The sequence below is a fragment of the Gordionus sp. m RMFG-2023 genome, chromosome 5 (genome assembly GCF_954871325.1).
Source record: "Gordionus sp. m RMFG-2023 chromosome 5, tfGorSpeb1-WG-v2, whole genome shotgun sequence".
Lineage (NCBI taxonomy): Eukaryota > Metazoa > Nematomorpha > Gordioida > Chordodea > Parachordodidae > Gordionus > Gordionus sp. m RMFG-2023.
In genome coordinates this window covers 10,138,037-10,156,343 of record NC_088779.1, presented here as the reverse complement: position 1 = coordinate 10,156,343, position 18,307 = coordinate 10,138,037, and the positions used below count along the sequence as shown (strand labels likewise).

At 27.2% G+C, this 18,307-nt stretch overlaps 1 protein-coding gene across 1 annotated transcript; it reads right to left on the bottom strand.

Moving 5' to 3' along the window:
- Positions 1 to 2,683: 2,683 nt before the first annotated feature.
- LOC135930428 (large neutral amino acids transporter small subunit 1-like) lies at positions 2,684 to 17,731 on the bottom strand. Its single transcript, XM_065467224.1, has 12 exons — positions 17,594 to 17,731; positions 14,567 to 15,121; positions 10,932 to 11,057; positions 10,076 to 10,172; positions 9,201 to 9,245; positions 9,004 to 9,127; positions 8,534 to 8,637; positions 6,676 to 6,772; positions 4,109 to 4,258; positions 3,672 to 3,783; positions 3,393 to 3,458; positions 2,684 to 2,996 (listed from the first exon to the last, which is right to left on the bottom strand). The coding sequence occupies exons 2-12, from the start codon at positions 15,066 to 15,068 to the stop codon at positions 2,851 to 2,853; spliced, it is 1,569 nt and encodes a 522-aa protein (XP_065323296.1). The 5' UTR covers positions 15,069 to 15,121; positions 17,594 to 17,731; the 3' UTR covers positions 2,684 to 2,850.
- Between the last annotated feature and the right edge of the window lie 576 nt (positions 17,732 to 18,307).

Below are 18,307 nucleotides of genomic sequence, written 5' to 3'. Positions count from 1 at the left end.
GGATATTTCTATCACTAAAAATTATTCCAATCACTAAAAAGTGTCTAACAAACTATCGAATGAACATTACTCCGATATGATTTTCCAAAATTAAATTATAAAAGACATTATCATATCAGGCCTATCCGACAGTTTCCTACTGTACATTAAAACTGTTAAAATAACGAAGTCGATACTTGCCATCCCCCAGTACTAAAAAAATAAATACCCGCTATCGAGAAAATCTATATCTATTCAAACTATACTCATTCATTCAGAGCGCTCACAACCACGAATGACCTGGCCAAAACTAATATTCAGATATTCTTCATAATAACTCTACAAACACAGCAAATCCTGGCTCTAATGCTGTAATTATTTCTTTGTCCCAAACCTCACATATTATCTCGTTTTTTCAAAGGTGCAAGTAATAATTTATCATGTCAGCCACTGCTCATCGTACTCTTTCCACACCTTGCAATAAACACTTGACCCATTTAGTAAAAAAAATCACTTACTCAACAGATAAAAGATGCATCCGAAAACTCCCTTCCTTTAGATCGATGGCGTGAAAAAACACCAATCTTAATTTATTCTGAAACTAGTATTTGCATAACCACATTTACCACGATAGATGTTTGGAAAGCGATCCCATCTTTCAGACGCAATTCATTGCTAGATTCAGTTATACATTCTGACAATTTCTGCTATCACTCAATAAACTGATACTTTTTCAAACCCAGCTCATTACCGGCTTTTCAGTGGTATTTCCAATGAAGGCCAAACCTAAAGCTCTTCACATACTTAATAAAAACCACGATTAAGTCTTAGTGTAACTTAACCAAAAACTCGAGCGACTAAATGAATTGATATATTTGCTCGACTAAGACAACATATTTAGTCGACTTAAAAACTATCCTAGTAGACTTAAATGACTAAGAGAATCATTTGAGTGAACATTAATAACGTGACCATATGAAAAGATTATTATTTATCAAATAATTCTTGAATTATTTCTTAACCTATGTGATAACTGCTTAAGTGAACGCTTAGTAATGAATAACCATTTTGAAAAGATTTTTATTAATTTTCTTGAAAAATTTTATTATATTTTAGGGGTTTTTTTATGTTTATAAGTGACCGCTTAAAAAAGTGACTATTTTGAAAAAATTGTTATTTTATTAATTGACACAACATTTTGAAAAATATTTTTATTTAAAAATTTCAGTTATATTTTAAGCTGTTTTTTTATAATGAAAACTCCTGACTGCTTAATAAAGTAAGTAACATTTTTAAAATTCATAAATGGTTATTTTTTGTATAACTCTTAAGTTACCAAAATTTGTGATATGCGTGGGTCATGGTCGGACATTAAATTTTGGTTCAAGCCAGGCTAAGACCATGATATGATATATTTGCAGGGCTTAACGAGTAACCTGTTTCACTTTTGAAGTAACGGTTACAACTCTAATATATATTATAGTGGAAGTTCATTCATTATATGCATTTAAAAGTGTTCATACATATGATCAGCTGTGACAAGCACCCTTTTGTGGTTTGCACGTCGATTACATGACATTAATGTGCATTCATGACAAAAAACATTTAGTCGAAGTGCAAACAACAAAATGGCGCTATATCAGACTCTTATGTATGGATACTAATTAATGAATTGACAATATGGTACTATATAATATATACTAGTGATCTGCATCAGGCCTAATTTTTCAAACCCGCCTTGGCCCGATATTTTTTTACGTAATAAAGCAAGAAATTAAACCGACGACTAACTCGCGATACAGTCCAAAATATTTTTAAAAAGTTTTGTTGGCCCGGCCCGAATTTATTTAAATATGGAAATTAATTTTTATAATTACTCAAAACAAAAGACATATGTTATATGGCATCTAGTTTCTATAAATAAAATCAAATATTTTTATTTTACATAAAAATTCAATATAAAATTGATAGATATATTTTAAAAAAATTTCAAAGCTCGACCTGACCCGACCCGAATTTTTTTTAAATATTAGACCCGACCAGGCTTAATTTTTTAAAAAATATTAGGCCCGATTTCTCTTCGGGCCGGGCTCGAGCCTACTTTTGCAGATCTCTAATATATACATCAATTGCCAAAAAAGATAAATTTTTAAAAAATCTTATTACATAAAGATTTTTAAAAATAGGGCTAGACTAGGAAAAATATTGGTCAGACTCAAAATTCAAACTGCTACTGATAAATATAGCATGGCTAATTAATATTAATCAATCATACATATGTTCAATAATATAATAGTTGCATTTCAAACATTTTTAAGCCAAAATGTTTTATCGCAACTGCGCAATCAGCTGTGTCTAGGTCTCTGATATTTTTGTGAAGAAGAATTATATAATATTAAAATAATTTTTTTATAAAAGTAAATTTTATTTGTATTTATTTGCAATCTTAATTTGTATTTTAAAATATAATTAATGTAAAAAAATATAATATGAAAATATTTTACTCGATTTTTTTTAAAAAAACCTTATCAAATGTTTTTTTAATATATAAACAAAATTGACGATTTGTCAAATATTATAAAATTTATATTATATTTAAAAATCTATATGCAAGTAAACCAAAATTAAAAAAAAATAAAATATATATAAAAATACAAGAAAAATTTTGTAAAAATTGACGAAAAATAATTTTTAAAAGTATAAATAAATATCAAATAATCATGCGTAAACCATGGATATCTAATGTCAATTTAATGAAAGAATATAATATACATATAAATTTAATTTATATTTTCAAAATACTATGTTCGTTTTTATTGTCGCTTCATCTGAAAAGTGTATAAAAACTTTAAAAAAAAAAAAGAATATCCTTTATTTATCTTCCAAGTTTAAAGGTAAGATTTCATTTTGATCTGTCATGGCATGAGTGCCTAATCCTTTATTTTCGTCGTAGTCGGGAATTTTCAATTCTTGACCAACCACCATTAATACTTTTTGAACGAATACAGTTACTACACCTAGATATTAAATTAGATATAATATTGCATTGTCTATTTTTAAAATAATTTTATTTTGTGAATTGGATAAACCAAAATTGAAAATACTTTCTTTTCTCGACCCAGAATAGGTTTCGAAGATAAAGCAAGGATTCAAATTCATAAAATACCTTTGTTTATTAGACTCCTTAAATTTTACCCTTCTCATTTAATCTATTTTTTATGATCACATCATATAAGCAATTTTTGTTTCTATTAAAAAAAATAAATTAAGAATATGTTCAATTTTGTATTTATTAGTTTATAAATCAAACAAAGTTTAAATATAACTTTAAAAAATTTATTCAACCTTGACAGGTTCTCAAATTATTAAATGTTCAAATTTGACTGGTTTAAAAAAATATCGAATTTGATTACTCATCATTTTGGTCCAGCATCTTGGCTTGTTTTTCCATTTAACGGTGATTAAATAAGCTGGCAAGCCTTTATTTTTAAAGATATATTTTTAAGAGTAATTAAACAGCCAATAATAAATTTCTTTTTAAATATGATATAAAAAAGTTATTGGAAATTCGTTGATTATATAAAACTTTCATGTTAAAACAAAATAGTATTATAATAATAGAATTTCATCAATTTTTTTAATTTAATTCGAAAGTAATGAATATTGATTTTTAAAAAATTATTTTTATATACCAGTTAAAACGATGCCTAATCCAATGCCCATATCTCGGGGAGAAGCCATGATAGGGACCACGACTAAGAAAACGCACATAAGCAAGAATACTATGTGGAATATCATGGGAAGCTATTAAGCAAATTTTTTTTATTATTATTTAGAAAAGTAAAGTAATAAAGCCAGTCATAGCTTAATAAAAATTAGGTATGAATTTTTCTGGTCGAATTCGAAATTTAATGTTAGTTTAAGAAAAATTAATAACTAATTTTGGTAGTATCTTGGACAAATTATATGTGAAACGTATAATATTTAATTCCCAAATTCAAATATAAAAATTCGTAGTCATATTCATTAAAGATTGGGTGGGTATAAAAAAAGAATGTATTAAAGAATCAAATTAATAAACCGGTTAAATAGTATATAATAAAAGATAATCTTTAATATAAATGCAAACTTTGATAGGTCTGGCCAATTGTGGTTGTTTCCATCTCAAGTATATGAGTCCGACGATACATACACCCACAAATATGTAAAATACGAAGGAAAAATAATTTATCAATGTTCCTATATTTTTGCCCGTCAGATATACCAGCGACATCAGGCACTGTTTATAAAGTGTTTTTATTTTTTTATATTGTATTGTACGTTGTTCCCCATTTATCATTAAGATTCTTGCACATGGAATAATATGACTTGTCTAACTTAAGAGATATGGCGGATCTAAACTAAAAAATGGCGTCCTTACTAATGCAAGCAAAATGGTTACACGTCAATACTACAAAGATTTTAGCGGAAGATGAATTGTCGCGAAAAGTTATTATAGCACCGCGAATATATTATAACGAATGCATTAGCACGAACTAATATGGCGAAAGTGTTATCGCGAATGTATTGCCATGAAAGCATTATAGCGAGAGTGAATGCATTATCTCTAATGCTTTATCGCAAATGCATTATCTCAAATGAATATCAATGGAATTAGGAAAAAATACATTGATAAAATGTCATAATATTAATTATCCTATAAGAGACGTAATAAACCAATGGAATCTGCAAGCCACGGGTTTAAGGTTTGTTGGGGAAAAACTTCACTTTTACTAGAATCAATCTTAAAATGTATATTTCAGACTTATGATGATTTTGAGAAAAATTGTGCCGACTAGCCCCGCTCCCTACCATTGGATGGAAGTTGATCATGAGATCATAAATTTAGATGTGGTTAAAAAACGTCACGCCTTGAAATCTTTGTAACTGAAATGCGTCTTGCATTTTATGAAATTTTCATTTTATCGGCATATATTCTCAAAATACATAGTTTAAATTTTATCAAGTCGGTTTATAGAAAATTAAAATAAAAAAATGTAGTCGCTCGCCTTTTTAAAAATTTCTCTTTGATTATAAATTATAACACAAAATATTTTGGTATTATCAAACAAATCTCATCAAATGCTATTAACATAATAAAAACCCATAACGATAATTTTTTAAATCAAAAATTTGATCAAGAGAAGATCTGATAATGCCATGAGTAGGAAAGTTTAAACGCTCCAAGTTTTTCATTAATTTCCCTATGAAAAAGTGGAATATTTACCCAGTTCATTGAACATACCTTTACAAACTTGAAAGAAAAATTGGTAAAATATGGCCCTTAATTTCGCAAGAAATAATCTAATTGGCGTTGATTGTTAGGTGTTATACAAGAAAAAGGGATATATTAACATATTACATTAATTATATTTATTATTTTAATAATTCTATAAGATCTCAAAATATTCTATAAGATCTCAAAGTCAATCAAATTTAGCGGTATTCCACCAGATTGAGCTTAAGAACCATTAAAACAAAATTTTATAAATTCTCAGGAAGGTAGAGTGGAAAATATTAATTATAAAGATATGATATTTAGAATGAATGATATTAATGGTTATAAAACTTGTTTCTACAATAACTTTTGGTGGTTGGTGTAGATAAAAATTAAATGGCGGAAGAAGTGCAAATTAGCTGTCTACATCCAAATGGATCCACTTCATTCATTTTTCCATTAATGGAGATAAATTATATACCTCTATCAATATATAGGCTTTGTAAATCCCTTAACAGGGTGTACTTACGCTTACATCAACAGACGTTTTAAAAACCACAACAAAAAGGAAATCAATGCCTAAATAATGATATTTTATTTCAAAAGTAAACAAATGTTATTTTAATTATATTTCAAAAAATAATAATTTAGATTTATTTAACATATCATCTATAGTAATGTTGGCAATTTTTTTAAAAAAAATTGTCCTGCCAGGTCCGATCTCGAACAAATTTTTTTTATTAGTCCCGAAAAGCCCGACCCGAAATAAAAATTACTTGTCTGGATGGCGAACATTTTTTTATAGTGAAAAAAATATTAGGACAAACCCAGCCATAACTGAAATTATTTTTAAAAATCTGTGATTTGCAAATCTCTAATCTATGACTTTTTTTAAAATAAAAATGGAAAAAAATTATTTAAAATCAACATATATACCAATTTTTAAGCTCAGGTATATATTGAAAAAATCCCTTTTCCAAAAATGAAAAAACATATGAGATTAATTATTTTTTAAAAATTATACTTAAGAAAGGTATTAAAGGGCTATCTAATGATACCAAATTGATCTCCATCATTTATTTATATTGTTTGAGTATTTCTATTTTTATCGGTCTTTCCGAATTAAGAAAGAAGACATTTTTTAGCTTCGATCGGCCATATCTCTGAGTTAGAGCTTAAAAAATTATAATTATAGGTCCTCAAAGGGGCCTATATAGTTTTATAATAAAAGAATTAATTCAAAATTTCTCTTCCCAATCAGATTCTCGGATTTCGTCATTTCGATGCCAAATTTTGGAGGGAAATCCACCCCAAAATTTTGATCGATAAAATAAGATCAATATATTCATCATGAGAAGGAATTTTATTATTTTTTAAAGGGATCGCTGATTAAATGATTACGTATAAATAGAATTTTGATATTAGGTATAGATAGATACCAGGAATAGGATGGAGGGGATAGGGGTGAATCGCTTGACATGTATCATGGCCAAAAGCTTGGGAAGGTGGTTGTATTGAGCTCCCACAAATAATAACCTAATGATTTGTATTAAAATGTTACGTTGTATAAAATTGTCAGAATTTTTATTAATTTATTTTAAAACAATGTTATCCTTGGAGGAAAATCTGGGTTTAAAATAATTATAGAAGTTCATTGCGTATCTTTTTAAGTTATTATTAAAAAAAATAATTAAGATCTAAAATACACCTCTTAAAACAATGTTGTCGAAAAACTCAGAATTCCCCGTGATAAATTTGTTGCAATCATTTTTATTTTATTGGAGGAAACAAAATCCAACATGTATAAAGTACCTATCTTCTGAATTTCAGGAAATTTGGCCTTAAACATTTTTTAATCTATATTAATTTGGGATTTTCATATAATTTTAATAAATATATATGGCAAAATTTTCTGAAATTTGTAGGGTAAATTCATTATTCCAGTGTTAGGGAGTATCTAGAATACTTTCATTTAAAAATATTAAAATATTTTATTTTGCCTACTAAAAAATAAAAGGTTTATTTTTAATTTTTCACCTTAGGCGAAGAAGCCATCTTATTTTTAAAAACTTTAGGTAAAACACTAATAACAATCATTAAAGATCTTAAAGAAAATTTATATTTAAGAAAAAGAATATCTCTCTAGATATGTAGAACTAATTTTATTACCATTTGACTATATGCATGAAAATAGATCTTTTTAATCACACCCTCCCATTACCCCTCCTCCCCCCATTTTTAATATTTTAGTTTACATAATTTTTTATTTTTTTTCTTCTTCCTATATATATAAGTTAGAATATATTTTTTAAAGTTTTAATATTTATAAATTGAAAATAAAATTTAAAAAAAGGGCTTTTCCGGTGTAAAAAATGAATTGAGAATTTCAAAGGAATAGCAAGATTAAAGTTATAAAATGAATTGATGGCAAAATTAAAAATTTATTAATTATTTATTTATGTTTTAGATGACCAACATGACAACAAGACTTTCAATTTATTCATATATCAACATCAACTCCAACAGAATTTACTTATTTAAGATTAAAATCAGCTCTTCCCCTACCCCATAAAGTAATTAAATATATGCGCAATTCTCAGTATAGGCTTTTGCTCTGCCCAACTCTTTTTATCTTAAAAAGCCTAAATGACAGTCTTCGGACTGTTATGTGCACAAGTACATGTGGCTTGCCCACAATCCTCATCTTTAATTTTTCACCCAACTTAATTTATTCCAATTAGATAGAAATGAGGAATACCTAGTGTAGCTCTGCCAACAATAGAGAGCAAAAGTGCTATAAATCAGGTATCACGTAAATTATAAAAAAAAATATAATTATATAAATACAAATCCACAATTTACCTGTTCAAATATTAATTTTTGTGATCGGAGTTAAACCTAAAAAAAATATCAAAATATCTGTTTCATCCTGTTTTATCGATATGAGTGACTTTCTTACTAAAAGAACTAAAGAAATTTAAAAAAAAAATGAAGATCAAAAATTTGTTGCAGCTCAGTATTTATATTTAAAATGTATTTGTATTTTATATTCGAAAACTTTTTTTTCCCAACCAGGCTCTATACATGTTGGAATTCATTTACGGTAAAACCATATTTTTTTGAATTTAAAAATGGATTTTAATAAATGTTCTAAAATTAAGAGATTTCAAATAACCACAAGAGGATTGCTGATTAACAAATCATGTTTATATTAAATTATTCTATTTAATAATTAATAGCGTTTGTAATAATCAAATATTTAAATATAAGTTAGTAATTTTAAGTAAGAATGTTTACCTCCCAGAAGTGAATAATATCCCGTTGGCTCCCCCAAAAGCTGAGAGGGAAACGAAAATAGGCATGATCCACGACACTTTGGCGAATAAAATGTTTGCAAAATCCTGTTTTTTAGGTTGTATAATTTATAAAAGGAAAGTATTAATTGCCAAAAATTTTCAGCAAATGTAAAATCTGGCCATAATTATTCTAAATTTTTTATAAAAAAATATGGCATAATCGACCGATATTAGCTTAATTAGAGACCTGCAAAGCCCAGCCCGCAAGCCAGAATTTTTAAGAAAAACAGCCATAGCGGACTAGTTGCAAAATTTTAACGAGCTGGGATGATTTTTTCTAAAATTTTAAAGGACCGGGCTGGGCTTTGCAGATCTTTAAGCTAGATATCAGAACGGCCTCTAAAAATATATGTCATCGGTTAATCTCTAATTAGTAACACTTTTTTAATATTTTCATAAACAGTAACTTACAAAGGCAACAGCTTTTGAAGTAATTATTTGAGCAGGTGATAAAACAGCTAGGTAAGCTACATTCGTCAAAATGTAAAGGACGGTGACCAAAGGTAATCCTATTATTATTGACCGAGGGAGATTTCTTAAAAAATAGTTAATATCGTGGTATTAAAGTTTAATATAAAAAATCATTTTTATATAATTTATTTCATTACCTAGAAGGATCTTTCATTTCTTCCGTCACGAAATTTAAGAAGTTCCTATAATTAATTAGAGATATTAATTAAAAGCAGTTTTAAATGATTAGTTTAGCAGTTTTAAAATAAATAGATTGTGCTGTTTTTTGAAATAGGAAACCCATCTGTCTAACAAAAAGGTAGTCTTAGCTAGTAATTTTTTAATAAACCGATATTAAAAAAATATAAATTTTTCGGCAACATAATAGTAGCAATTAGGAAAAAGCTGTGATTAAAAAGTGAGCTAGGACGACTTTGGGTAGTAGATCGTTTTGCCAGATATTTTTATTTTAACTCTATCACGAAAGCTGAAAAGACCCTCGCTTATTTTTTTTTTGAAAAGAAATATTAGCGTTATTGGCTAATTAACCATCATAAATCAAAAAAAAAAGAAAAAGAAAAGAACTTATGATAAAAAATTAAATAATTAATACTATGTGGTGGTGCCCAAATATTAGTGCGTGTTAAATTATCAAATAAATTGGATATAAGGCGAGGCCCATATATAAAAGGGGGAGGAAGACAAAAAAAAATAATAATAAATAAATAAAGAAAGAAACAACAGGCAATTTGTTTATTGAAAATATTGTGAATAAAAAGTTGGAGTTGCGTGACTTTTATAATTTTAGAAATGTGATGAATCTAGCTAGCTGTAAATCAAGAATTTGGAGGGAATTATAACTTTTGGGAGAGAAAAAGAAAAGGGGGTTGACAGTTTGGCAGGGATTGGAAACTGGCATTGACCTCTTTTCTAGACCACTAAAATACCCAAACCTTATATCGAAATAAAAAAACGCTATCTACTTATTTTAAATTTTTTTTAGACTTAAAACAAAATATATATAGATGTAAACCATCCTCCAAAGGCGAATAATCCGGAATAAAGGGCTATAGACAAATCACCGATACTTTTAGTTCCCGCGAAAGAATTTTCAAAATTTTGGACTTTACCTAAAAACAAAAAATATATTATTTTTTTAAATTAAATCAAATCACTGTAAATTTGTTTTAATTGCCAAGAATATTCAAAAAAAAATCCTCATTTTTTAGAAATGGTTTATAATCATCATAATAACAAAAGGAAAATATGATTTAGTTTATCGCGAAAACGTGAGGCAAATACTTAAAAAACCAAAAATCAATTAAAAAAAATTATATTTAAAACTAAATTCTAAATGAATCGCAATGCAAAAATATTCGCCGAAATTGACCCGTCTAATACAAGTGCATTCACGTTGCATATCCCATTTGACAATCTTATATTATTAAGGGTTAGTGTCTTGAACCATGCGAAAATCAGATCGAATGCGAAATCTCAATATGAATAATTATATTATATTTTGTATTTTTCGCAAAACGTATCCGATTCGTACTTCATTGTGAATGGAGCCTTAGTCATTTAGTAAGCAATAATGCATTTGCAACCAGAGTTTGAGATAAAATAATCAAAAAAATTTGAGCAAAAATCATTCAATTTTTTTTTTGAAAAACAGATATTGATAAAATTTTACATATAAAATACCAAAATCTTTTTTGTGTAATTTTTAATGCCTAAAACTTTCAAGATAAAATCAAAATTTTAAAAAAAAATTTTCAAACTTTGTTTGCAGTTATCATTGGTAAATTATTGCGAAAATTAAGTCAGCATTGGACATTTAAAAAAATATCGATTAATTGTATTTCAATTAAAAGAAGGGGGATGAGGCTAACCTTGAAATATCACAACAATCCCGGATATTATGATAATTAACAACGCTATAACTTTGGCGACGGTAAAGATGTCCTGAACCTTCATGGCCAATTTAACGCTCCAGCAATTGATCAAGGTCAATAGGACTTTTAGTTTGATATATGAAATAAAAAATTTACTAATTGAAAAAAATAGGATAAATATTGAAATCGTTTATAAATACTTAAATCTAATGATATCCTAAAATATATAAATGTTTAGGGTGTATACCTCTATAAAATACAAATCAAATCGAAAAATTTAACTGCATTCTTATTCATATTGATCCAAATTTTCGAATTGGTAATTAAATAATTCTTCAAAAATATTTTCAAAAATTGGAAAAATGTTCGGTTTTTGTTTAGTCTGTAGTCTCGTAATACAAATCATTTTAAATTTCTGAACCTGAATTTGGACTCACAAACCTGCAAAAAAGTGATTAATAGAAGTGGAAATAAGGTTTTATAAGATGTTAAATAGTCAAGAATAATTATAAATATTTATGAATAATTTAATAATTATACGAATAATTTCTATCGAATAATGAAAAGGTTATTCGAAGAACAATCTTTCTCTTTATTCGTAAAAAATAAATCAAATAACGAATAATTCTTTTAGGTATATGTTAGGGAGAGCATAATTTTAAACCAGTCCTCTAATTTTTTACTTAACAAAAAAATTAAACAAAATAAAGTTTCCGAAAACCGCCATTTTGTAAGCGAATAATGTAACCTCTATATTCCCAATTTTTCATTATCAGTCTTCAATATCTTAATCCGTTCTATCACCTTAACCAAATTTCTTCTTATATAGAATAGAATCGTATAAAATGAATATTGCTTTCTTCAAAATGCTGTAATCTTAATTAGGATCAACCTCTTTTTACCATCTTCTTTTCGTCATTCAAATATAATTTTATTTAACAAGCCCGTTTTAGCTAAAATGCGCATACAATATTTAAAAAAAAAATTAAATCCCTTATATTAACCCCTCCCAACAAAACACGCCGCACCTAAGATAGTATCGAGCCCAAATATTTCTAAGATACAATGCACTATCACCAAAACAGGCTTCTCCACATTTTAAGTTAAACCAAGCAACTAGTAACTTCTATACTTAATCTTATAATGACTCCATTTAATTATTATTTGTTACTTGTCGGCATTTTTTTGCAAAATTATTTCTTTGGCAACATTGTTAATTTTATTAAAACTGATGAAACAAGGTCATTATTTTACGTCTTTTTTAAAAAATTTTAATGCAAAATTTTATATAAAATAATGAAGAAAAAACGAATTCAACAAAAAAAAATATCGGCAAGATTTTGATGTTTTTTTTTAAAAAAATAATATTTTCCTTGCGCGCACAAATAAACGCATATCAAACGTATCGCTATCATTATTATATTTGTGCCTATATTTAATATTACTCTTCATCACCTTTAAATCGTACCATTTCTTATTATTCTAATAAATAATCCACAAAAAAATACATTATTTTAATAACAATTTAAATGCTCCCTAACAAGGTTAAGCATACGTTTAAAAGAAAAATGCGAAGTTCAAAAAGAAAGCTATCTTTATAAATAAGACATTTTTTTGCAAAAATTATTCAAAAGCTAATATGGCATATAGGTAATTCCATGACAAATCGACCAGCGATTCGGCCGACCATCTCAAAATGAAATGAAACTTGGAATGTTAGTTATTTATGTTGTAAATGTTAATAAAATTTTAGAGTGCTAGCTAAACCAGATCCAAAGATATACGCCTTCAAAGTCGAAAATCGCGAAGTGCGTGATTTCATTAAATCTTGTTATTTTAAAAAATACTTATGATAGAGTTACAAATTATATATCATTTTATAGCCCTTAAAATTTTACGCTGGTAGTGATGCTAGGAATAAAAAAATAAAATAAGCTGATAAAATCGTTAATTTCAAATAATAAGGATAGTAGATCCACAACAATGAAAGGATATATCTACAAATTATAGCCTTAGGAATTCCTATTAATAAGCCAAAAATTGTAATAGTTTGAATATAAATTTTAAAATATAGCGTCAATAAAATAATATCTGTATGGGCTGCCTACTTATATATCGCCCAGGACATACTTCTAGGTTATACTCAATTGATTTTTTAATTTTAATCACAATACTATTCATATTTTTATTAAAAATTATATATTATAAAAAATTTAATATAACATCTATAGTGCATATTTTAATATATAAAAATTCAAATAAAATTAAAAAAACAAAAATGGCTATCGAGATTTTTTATTATAAAGGTAATAAACATTTTTAGTGAATATCAACACCCAAAAAAAAATCCCTTACTAACCATGTTAATTTTTTATTTTTACCGGAAATAAGAAAACACTTGAAATTTTTTAATTTTTTTTTTATATTTTCCAATGTAAAATTTTAAGGGCTATAAAATGATATATAATTTGTAACTCTAGCTTAAGTATTTTGTAAAATAACAAGATTTAATGAAATCACGCACTTCGCGATTTTCGACTTTGAAGGCGTATATCTTTGGATCTGGTTTAGTTAGCACTCTAAAATTTTGATTTTATTAACATTTACAACATAAATAACTAACATGCCAAGTTTCATTTATTTTTGAGATGGTCGGCCGAAAATCTCGTTTTTTGGTCGATTTAACGTGGAATCACCCATATATCTTTAAAGGAGATATACTTAAATTCATCGCGCATACATGCTATGTTGTAGTAAATGAGAAAACATAGGGCACTATTATTATAAACATTTACATATTGGCCTTTCAGCTCATTAGCAAATTAGAGAAATGAATATTTTTATAAATCTATTCCATTTTATAACATACCAAAAAAACGGGTGAAAAAGGCACAACGGTCATTCCATGTCAAATGAGCAAGAAAATAAAAGATTATGGCAGACCCCTTTCAATTTCAATAAAAATTTATTTGTAAGTGCGTTATATATTCGAATATTGAATCTAATATTAATATCTAAATCAATAATTGATAATGCGAGAAACATCAAAATTATACGTCCATATGAAAATTTAAAATTAATATTTCGAATATATTGAGAGCTTCAATTTTTTATTTTCTATTATTTTTTAACTATTTTTCTAATAATTTCTTAAATAATTAGGACGGCTGGATAATTAAATAAAAGAATATCACGAATAATTAATGATAAACGTTTAGATGATGCTATATATGAATATTTCAATGCAATAAAAAACTTTTTCTAACGTTAATCATTTTTTTTTACTAATAATGTTAGATTTTACTCATAAATTAATTTTAGCTGTAAAATAAAAAAATAGCCTTTTATTGCATTGATAGGTTCACATGTAACGCCATTTTATGGTTAATATTAGATTTAATACCCGAAATAATATAGCATAATTTAAACCAATTATTCAACATTAAAAGATCTTTTAAAAAAACGATTTTTATAATGAACTAAAATTCTAAAATTTCGTTTTTGATATAATTAGAACATGCCATGACTAAAAATTTTATCAAAATTGAAAGAGGTCGGCCGAATGATGTTTGATTTAACATGGAGTGATTCCAACAGCACATCATATTATATAAAATTTATAAAATACTTGCCTATCACGAAAGCGGCAAGAAGTTTGGCAATAGGCACACCAGCTTCCTCGATGGCCCCTCCCAGCAAAGGTTGGGAAGCGTAGTAGCCGAATGCCAAGCAGACTATGGCCATGGCTACCGGTCTTATAATGAGCAAATTGACCCAGAGAAAGAGAAAGGCTGGAAGTTCACCGAAGCAAACGCGAATGTAAGCGTAGTCACCACCGGATTGCGGAATGGTAGTACCCAGCTCGGCGTAGCACAACGCGCCCAGGAGGGAAAAGAGGCCACAGATTGTCCACAGAACCAAGGCGGTTCCAGGGGCACCACAAGAGCGAAGGACTTCGCCCGGCGTGATAAAAATGCCTGAGCCGATGATGGTCCCGACTATTATGGTGATCCCGTTCGTGAGAGTCACCGATCTCTCGAGGCGAACTTGGCCACCTTTCCCATTATCATCGATCGATTTATCTAAGCTTTGGTTAGGCTTTTTGAGAGCCAATGCGTATTTTTTGCTTTTCATTGTGTTTTGTTTTCAGAGATGTTGCTAAGAGTCAAATTCAAATTACTTGTATTCTAAAAATAAATATATTTTATCGCGAATAATAAATAGTAATTCTTAAATTTTGAATCTCGATAAATGATCGTCCGGTTCTAGTTTTGATTTTAGGAGTGGAATCGTTGGTAAAATAAAATTTAAATAGCTCCAATTATAAATTAATTTATCTATTACATTTTTCTTAAAGAAAATTAATAATTTTTTATTTGAGTTTTCATTTCTAATAGTTATATTAAACTATTAAATGTCGTTTGCGAGGAAGCGTCTGATACGAAATGGGAATCATTATACGTGGAATAAAATCACAAGAATACAATGACGTCGGTTGATCTTATTAATTAGAATTGTTGAAGGTCAGGTCCTGGCGTAACCAAGATAAGGGGGAGCAGGAACTTCGATTAAAATGTGCAAAATTTCGTAAATATTATTATGCAACTTAAAATATAATTGATGCCAATACACCCACCGGCTCCGCCGCTCCTCTCCGTGATAAATGTATATAAAAAATAAATTAGTTAATAACCTTATTTTGCAATAAAATGTATATAAAAAAAAATAGGTGTAACCAGGTCTACAAAATAACGAATCGAATAATTGCTTTATTCTTCTTTTTTTGCAATTATTCTTTATTTAAATTGAATTTTCATATTAAACAAACATAAATATAAAAACAAGATAAAATTTATTTAAAAACACTTTAGATAAAATATAAAATTGTGAAATAAAAAAAAAGAAGGGGGGAGGAGGGGACAACATAATCGAGTCCCAAAAAAGGGGGAGGCAATTATAAAAAATTTATATTTGCATTATATTGCCTTAGAATTCTTTGGCCTCAAATGATTAGATTCTGAGTTTTTGAGCAGGTATTATATTTCCATCATATTTTTCCCGTTTTTGTTTGATTAAATATTACTAGTGTTGTTAAATCGCTAACCCAATATCTTCAGCCAAATATTATTGCATAAGCCAGGAGATTTTGCTTATAGATGACAAAAACTAAAAAAATTTAAATTAGCTAATTCAAGCCATTAAACAAACACTATATTTCACACTTGATAAAATAAATTTTTAAAAAATTAATAAGTTTCGAAATAATAAATCAAGTTGTGGGAAATATTTTACTATTTTTTTATAATATTTTGTAATAGTATATAATCAAATATACACCAATAATAAATTAAAATTATTGCTAAGGAATGTTTAAATTTAATGCAGAACAATATTAATATAGGAGTTATATCTTGAGATTTCTTCCTTATAATGGTTTTTTTCATTTCTGGCCATGGGCCACAAGATGGTCAAACCTAAGTTTAAAAAAAATCAATCAGGGCACAGGTGGACTTGAGCAAACAATTTTTTATATATTTTTTAGGTCTCTAGACATCATTGTTGTTGAATTAGGAAAATTTGAAATATTTTTCAATGATTTCAAATTTAGAATATATTAATTTATAACTTCATTCAAATAATATAGATTATTATTTGACAAATAATTTCTAATTGTAACATATTCAGTCTAAGTCCGATAGCTTCCCCCTCTAATCTCATCTTTATTTTGATTTGTGATGGTGTATTCTGTTTTGACATCACTAAACATTTGCTGTTTAGTGGGTTATATAGATTTGACTAAGCAACCTAAAAAGTAAGAGGAAAAATAAAAATAACAAAAATACAGAAAAAAAATACTTAAAATAAAAATCCCACCAAATTTAAAACAAACCAAAGTAGGATGTCCTATTTTATCAGGTGTTTGCAGAAAAAGTATCAAATATAAATTGAACTAGGACACAACTCAATATTTAAATAGAATAAATAATTAGCGTATATCTCTAAAAGCTAAAATTGTTTTATAAAAAGTGAGGTTTCTAATATTAATGACTCCAAATTGTCAAAAATGATAGTTTTTCAGACTCAAAGTTATAGATATAAAAATTGACTGGCCTAAGCTGGGCTGAAAAATCTAAATTCTATAAATTACCTTTTAAATTAATATTTTTTAGGGGGAGGGTAGGTTTTATTTAAATGATGATATTTACAATATTTTCAGATTTTATCATCTCCCCCTCCCTCCCCCATCTATGTAAATCAAACATGGTATATTTAAGATATTAGGAACAAATGTAAGGCACATTTTAATTACTTTGTTATAATTATTGCTATACAATAAAAATTTAATTGTTAAATATTTACTAGACATTTCATATTTTTGTAAATTTATTTTAGAATTAACAAAAATTTATATTTTAACTATGCTAAACTAATTATTGATAGCATTTTAACATTATTATACATACAGCAATTATTAGGGTATTAAAACTTATATGTTGGAGGCTTAAAAATTAAGTTTATAAAATTCAAACTATATGAAAATTAAATAATTGGAAAGTGCAACGGCCTAAATATTCTTTGTAATAAGCAAGATATATAAATATAAATTAAATAAAGACATAAATATATATATATTATAACGTGATTTCTTTTATTTTTACCTATTTTAGTTTCATCAGATTTCAAATTTCACGTGAGAGGATATATGCCTTATATCTACTCTTCACGAGGTATTAATATTTACCTAAAGAATTACAAACCGTGGAGTATTATGTGTCGTAGATTTATACGGATACATAGTATTCTATAAAGTGATTTTCTATTGGAAAAAAAAATCGCATTCCATATAAATTTATTCCATGGGTTTTTGGTTCCTTCTAAAAAGAATACCTCAAACATGATAACCAGTAATGTAGTTTCGAAAGAGACCAAAATTGTTTGAAACCTTTCCCCCCATCTGATTTCAATACCTATTTCAATTGGTGGTTGATTTTTCAATCTTCTCAAAACAGGTATATTTTGATTTTATTTTTCCTCTAGCTGTTTCATCAAAATGCTGCATTAACCTCTCTCTGAGAATTACTAATACTATATATTACAAATTAAGAAATATGTAGTCAGTAATTTGTCTACCTTGTTATATTCTAGTAACTTAAAATGGTTTTGCCTTTATGTATTTTATTGTTACCATAACTTTAAATATAATTAACATATTACAAATATATGAAGTTTTTAATACTTTTATCTGTAATCTGTCTACACTGCGATAGTCTATTTATTTTGAAATGGTCTCAATATACTTTATTGTTTTTGTCCTTAGATCTTAAATTGGTTTTAGTAGATTTTTCTGTTTAATGTAGATTTAACCAATATAT